The sequence below is a fragment of the Fundulus heteroclitus genome, chromosome 7 (assembly GCF_011125445.2).
Source record: "Fundulus heteroclitus isolate FHET01 chromosome 7, MU-UCD_Fhet_4.1, whole genome shotgun sequence".
NCBI lineage: Eukaryota > Metazoa > Chordata > Actinopteri > Cyprinodontiformes > Fundulidae > Fundulus > Fundulus heteroclitus.
This window is the reverse complement of record NC_046367.1, coordinates 13,978,937-13,985,403: the sequence shown is the minus strand read 5'-3', so window position 1 is coordinate 13,985,403 and position 6,467 is coordinate 13,978,937. Positions and strand designations below refer to the sequence as shown.

At 43.6% G+C, this 6,467-nt stretch overlaps 1 protein-coding gene across 1 annotated transcript; it reads left to right on the top strand.

The window, feature by feature from the left end:
• The first annotated feature begins 1,154 nt into the window (after positions 1-1,154).
• On the top strand, positions 1,155-6,065 carry LOC118563699 (ADP-ribosylation factor-like protein 5A). Its single transcript, XM_036139006.1, has 5 exons — positions 1,155-1,298; positions 1,434-1,581; positions 3,109-3,192; positions 5,117-5,268; positions 5,396-6,065. Exons 2-5 carry the CDS (start codon positions 1,438-1,440, stop codon positions 5,442-5,444), a joined length of 429 nt encoding a protein of 142 aa, XP_035994899.1. The 5' UTR covers positions 1,155-1,298; positions 1,434-1,437; the 3' UTR covers positions 5,445-6,065.
• The last annotated feature ends 402 nt before the right edge of the window (positions 6,066-6,467 follow it).

The window sequence follows — 6,467 nt, the reverse complement described above, 5'->3', positions numbered from 1 at the left end:
ACTTTTAATGTTTCTATTAATCAGAATATTGTTCAAGAGAACAGCTTTTAGTTGATTTGGACATCAATCCTTGTTGAACATTAAACTGATTGACCAGAACTTAATGCTATGTATGATTATATAAACTCTAAAACAAGTAATAAAATTAGATTATCTCACTGCTGCAACTGTCTTCCCTTCCACGGGGAGGCAAACCCACTTCAAACATTTTACCAACACCTAATGGACGTGTCTAATTCCTCAATTGTTACATAGCCAAAAATTGCAGACTCTGCGATTCGGAATTTTTTTAAATCGCGATTATATTGAAAATGCGATTAATTGTTCAGCCCTAATTGCTTCTGTTTTGATAGATAATATCCTCAGAAGGACCGCAGCCGTACCCATGCAGGACCACTCAAACCTACCGCCGCGTGCTGTGAGTGCGCCCGCCTCGCCCAGTCAAGTCATTGTGCCTCAGTGGGTGAACTCCAGCCTCCCCCTGTCACACGTTGATGTGCCTCTGGGCAAGGCATTTAACCACAGGCTGCCTACTGACCTGGGTTATGTGGTGTGAAGCGCTCGGACCGGTCAGTTTGACTAGAAAAGGACACTAAGTTCAGTCCATCAACGCGTCACGTGTCAGAGAGCAGGGAGTTAGCTAGCGCTTTGGGTTGTGTGGAGATTCTTCTTCATTCCCGTGGCGCTCTGGTTTCTGCTCATTTGATCGTTCCTAATCAACCGGTCTTTGTTCCCCTTTATTTCCATCTTGTCACGCCATCTGACATGTGGGAACTTCCTGAAGTCCAGGAGCTAAAAAGAGGCTTTAATGCTCTTAACGAGTGAACGAGGCTGAGATTTTTGCCCCTACAGTATAAAAAGAAAGCAAAGTGATTCTGTCTGATTTATATATTTATTTATTTATTCAGCAACAGAAAGAGAAAGCGTTTCGTTCCCACCCGTCTTGTTTCTGTTTCTGAACGGAGAGTCCTTCAGTGAAACGTCCGCCATGAACGTCTCTGCCGGGGACGTTTGTGCTTGCCGACCTGCGGGTTTAAGAATCAGCTTACAGAGCATCAGCGTCCCGGTGACGCGCGGCGGTCCGTTACCAGAGCGTGTGTCGGGTCCAGAAAGGGGAAGTGTTCGTTCACGTCAAATTCAGCCGTCTGTGTAGGAGGCATCCAGATATCTGCAGCCTTTAAACCCAGGTTATCAAAGTTGTTGGCACACTTTTATTATTGTTGTTTCTGCTTTTCAGAGCACAAAGTCATCATTGTCGGCCTGGACAACGCAGGCAAGACTACAATCCTTTACCAGTTGTAAGTATCCCTGCAAACTACTGTTGGTTAAATGTTGTCAAATATGCACTTTTTTCTTTTCCAGGAAATATATAGCTTATTTATTCGGTTTGCTGTGTGAGTTTGGTAATTGTCGATTCTTTCGATTTGCTGCAGCTCAATGAATGAGGTGGTGCACACTTCTCCCACAATTGGGAGCAATGTGGAGGAGATCGTTGTCAACAACACCCATTTTCTGATGTGGGACATCGGAGGCCAGGAATCCCTGCGGTCGTCTTGGAATACGTACTACACCAACACAGAGGTGAGCCACGTTCTGCCGTCGGCCGCCTCTAGCTCGCTGCTGATTGAAAACGTCGGCCCGCGTGCTATTTACAAATCAAACGGGGATTCCTACATTTAATTAGAGTTTTAGTGACACTTTTTTTTTTCAGTAAAACTAAAGTTAATCTCAATGTGTTGCTTTGGGAAAACTGCTTCTCAACTTACATTGCCAAACTAGATTAGCAAATGTCATTTAAAGGTTCTAAGTCTTGCTATTTTAAGCCTTTCAAAGTCTACTAGAGGCATATATATGGTGAAATGTTGCCTTTGGCCCTACAGAGTATTCATTAGTTGTGAATTATTAGTTTTTTTTCTGCCGCTATTTTTACAACCCTGAAGATGCTGGTCTTCACTGTGATGCCGCCTCTCTCCATGTGAGGTCGCTCTGGAGCCGCTGCAGCCTGGTCGCTGTGCTGATTTGGGGCTAAAAGCAAAAAAAACAATCAGCTTTAATTCTTTTTGGCCTCTCGTTTTCCACGACAGGGAGGGGCTGCTGCTCAGGGAACAGAAATCACCAGGATTACTGATTATATGGTCCGGATGAAGGAATAGCATCAAAACATGGTTAATAGCTCAAGAATCGTTGATTTTGCACCATATAGGCCCCTTAAAATGTGCATTTAAAAAAACAAACAGGATGCCATTTGGGATGTGTGGCAGAGCACTACACTTTTGTGGTAAATAAATCTGTTTTTTAGCCTCCATGTGATGATGGCTGAAGGCGCTAAGGAGCATTCAGACTGAAATCAGGAGAGCTCTCTGATAGTTGATTGCATCAATGTCCTGTTATGTGTTTTAGCATTGTTGCAGAAAGATACATGCACTTGTTTTTGCAAATGCGTGTATCTCGTTTTTTACAAGTTACTTGTAGTAAAAAGGTCCATGAATATAAAGGTCTATAAATAAATGTCTCTCAAAGCCCAAACTCATTGTAATCTAATAATTGTTACTGAATGTCAGCACAGTCAGGATTTAATGGGTATAGATGTTACAGATAACAAAAGGGAGCACATTTACCGTCTTTAAAAGAAAATAAAAGCATAAATATTATGTGCTGATGTCTAAAAGGCTATTAAAAAAGCTGAAAAGAAAAAGTGTGTCTATAAAAAACTGGACTTTTGATCAGGTAAATTTGTAGGAACAATGATTTGGACTCTCCCACTTTCCCTTATTGTGGATAAATATAACAAAATGATTGTAAGATGGTATTTTTTAATCTTTTTGAGACAACCGAAGTAGGTAAACAGGACTGAACAGAACATGAATACCTCTGGTTTGCATAATCTGCCGTGAAGGAAAGATGAAGTTGAACTAACTGAATTGTTTTTATTTGTGGAAAGGAGGTGTGCGCGCGTGTTTCTCACACTTCCCTCTAAATAACTGTGAATGTCTGTGGATAAAAACAAGTGGGACCGTGAGTGTGCGGCGCAGCGTCTGCGTTCTGGAAAACCTTCGACGGCGACTTCTGCCACTAACGGATCCTCTCTGCCTCATTTTCTCCCACCAGTTTGTCATCGTGGTGGTCGACAGCACAGACCGAGAGCGCATCTCTGTGACCAAAGAAGAACTCTACAGAATGCTAGCACACGAAGTAAGCCACGCTTAGCCGTCGATATGCCGCAAGGTCATCTCCAAAGTGTTATAACCGTTTGTTATCTATGTTTCCGCAGAAGACGTTTAATGCCCTTATAGACACGACGGCTTAGAAAAGCAGCGGGGTTAGGTTGTGCCTGAAGTTGTACCAGATTGTAAAAGTCACGCTCCGTTCAGCATCACGAGAACACGCCGTCCTCTCATTATGTGCTCTGATTAACCCCTGTGTGTTTGGTCGACGTCACACGACGCGTCCTCTGCGGGCGAACAAACGTTCAGACGTGTATTTCTTTGTTAAAGCCGCGCTCCTCCTTGCTTGATTGACGTTTTTCAAGCAGTTCCAGTTCTCCTTTCGACGTGACTCGGATCACTCGAGGTGAATCACCACTTTGCTGATCTGGTCGCGGAAGGAGAGCAGCCTCTCACCAGAACTCGGTTATCGCACACTTTGCTACCTTAGAGAATATCAGTGGGTGTCTAATACTAATTATTTCATTTCTGGCTGCTTATTATGCTTAGAAGGGCCTAACATGTTTGCTTTGGGAACACGAGTTGAGTTTGAAAGCTTGAAGAAGCTTCTACCTCCTACCACTGAGGTACAGATGCCTCTCACAGCTACTACAGTGCTATGTAATAAAATGAAAAGGGCAAAACAATAAACCTTTGACACTTATGATTCAGGGTTCCCACGGGTCCTTGAAATCCTTGAAAGTTTGTGAATCTGAAAAAAGAAATTCAAGGCCCTTGAAAGCTCTTGAAAACAGCCAAAAAAACACCTTGTCCTTGAAAGTCCTTGAATTTTTTGTGGGGTTGAAAGTTCACACGGATGACAACTCATGTGTCATTATTTTACTACCACACAATCTTTTAAAATTATGTTGATTCCGCAGACTTTTAATTTGCAAAAGTACGTTCGCTCTTCGTTAGTTGGTAGGCTACGGTTTAGGCCTACGTGCGTCCAATAGGTTACATTCACGCAGTGTTGCCAACTCAGCCACTTTGTTGCTATATTTAGCGACTTTTCAGAGTCAAAGTCAAAAACTAGCTTAATCAAAGATGAAAGTAAGTGAAACAAAATGATATAATTCTGAACATCTCAATGCTGCACTTTTTTCCATAAAATTCCATGAAACGGTAGACTAATGTACATCTTATATGTAATGTAGTATGGCATAGCCATGTACTGTGGATATAAATGTAGGCTATGAATATGATCAATATCAATGTAGGCTGTAAATTAAGTCCACTTTCTTGCATTGCTTCTGACCCAACAACTTCTATGCCGTTTAGTCTTTTATTGAATTTGTGTTGTATTAAAATATGATAACCTTAGCGGTCACAGTAGGTAAATGCCGCCACGTGTGGTCCTTGAATTTGAGGAAATTGGTCCTGGAAAGTCTTTGAAAGGTCCTTGAATTTGATGTTCACCAAGGTGTGGGAACCCTGATGATTAGTTTAAATTTATAACTTCAACGAAGGAAAAAAAACTTGATATGTATGTGTATGCATGATGCATATCGGCTGTATTCATTCTGTCATTGGCTTCATGTCTTCTACTCGGATTTGAGCTCCAGCGTTCGAATTAACAAGACAACGATGCACATTTAAAGATTTAAAGACGGTTTAGCTTTTAATTTGCGTTGAAGTGAAATCTGCATTCAAACAGATTTGGATGTGTTTTTGTTTCGTTTTGCTTTTATGCGTGTCCATAAATACGAATGGGGTCAAAAACTTTGACATTTCTCAGACAATAGCCCTAAACATTTTGGATGTGGTAGAGGAACTAAATAGTGTTTAGTATAAGGAAACAAACTGAAAATGATAGCGAGATGCACAAACAAGAAGTTAGAAAACGCTCGCTGGCTATTCTTCAGAAACTAAATGTGCTTTTTGTTTGTTTTTGTTTTTTTTCACTTGCACAGGACCTCCGAAAAGCAGGACTGTTGATATTTGCGAACAAGCAAGACGTGAAAGGCTGCATGACTGTGGCTGAAATCTCCCAGAGCCTCCAGCTTACCTCCGTCAAAGACCACCAGTGGCACATCCAGGCGTGTTGCGCCCTCACCGGGGAGGGGTGAGAACAGCGTCTGCTGAACCCTGTTGTGTTTATCTGGAGGAGGAGAAGGGAAGCTGCAGTCTGTACCAAACTCTGTCCTAACCTCTGTCCCTCTCTCCCGTCCCCCCCCCCCCCCTGCCTCCAGGTTGTGTCAAGGTCTGGAGTGGATGATGTCCCGGCTCCGCGTGAGATGATGACCCTCGTGGCTTTGCGTGGGAGTTTGCCTGTTCTGTTGTTTCTTCTCTGCCTCCAGACATAAAGGGGGGGGTGGGATGAGTCTGGTTTCCTGGACGGCCTTCTCCTCCACTCCATTCCCTCTCCAAGCTGACACGGACAGACTGTTGGCAGGATCCTGTGTTTTCCTGTGATAATTTATTTGACTAAAAGACATGTAACGCATCCGAGGAGAAGAGACTTTTTTCAGCGGGACGGAGGACACGGAATATGTGAAGAGAGATTTCTGCACGGCTTTCCTTTTTTCAGTAAAAAAAAAAACAACAGACGAGTCGGCGAAGCGTCCGGCTCGGACCTGTACATGGACGTATTCCTCAGCCGTGCGAGTCGAGCCCACGGTGGCCTTGCAGTATTTCCATACTGGCAGTGGTGGTTTTCATCGCCCCCCCCCCCCCCTCCCCTCTGTGTGCAATCCAGTATTCTCCTATAACTAGGTGCCTGCATCAAAATGCTTAAAGGGGTGACGGTCAACGGCCGGCCGAAACACGTTTGACTGAGGGTGGAACGTTACAATATGCCCTCTTCCCTTCAGTCTCTATGAAAATTCACTAAAATAAAGTCTTTTTATCTGTTTGGGTGAACCGCCTTTATTTCTTTCTTTTAGGCCAAAACTACTTGAGAGTTTTTTGGAGAGTGCAGGGTTTTTCTGTACCTAATCTTGTCTGTCGGGGCAAACGGCCGCGCTCATTCTTTTTTTAGGCCTTTAGGGGCAGAGCGTGTCACCTGAGCTTGGGGGGGCCGGCGCTTTTTAAGGAGAGCGATGAGCAGCGAGTCGAGTGGAGCGACTGCACGAGAGAGCGGGTCAGAATGAGGACGCTACTTTGAAATGTGCTAATAAACCAGATGCACCTTCAAAGAAGTGCAGTTTTTACTGAAGTAAAGGAATCTCTGGCTAAGACGCTGTTAAACATGGTTTTAATCCACTTACTCACTGGGGGGGGGGTATGTTTTCTCGTCACTGGCGCCAATCTGCTGTGTGCACA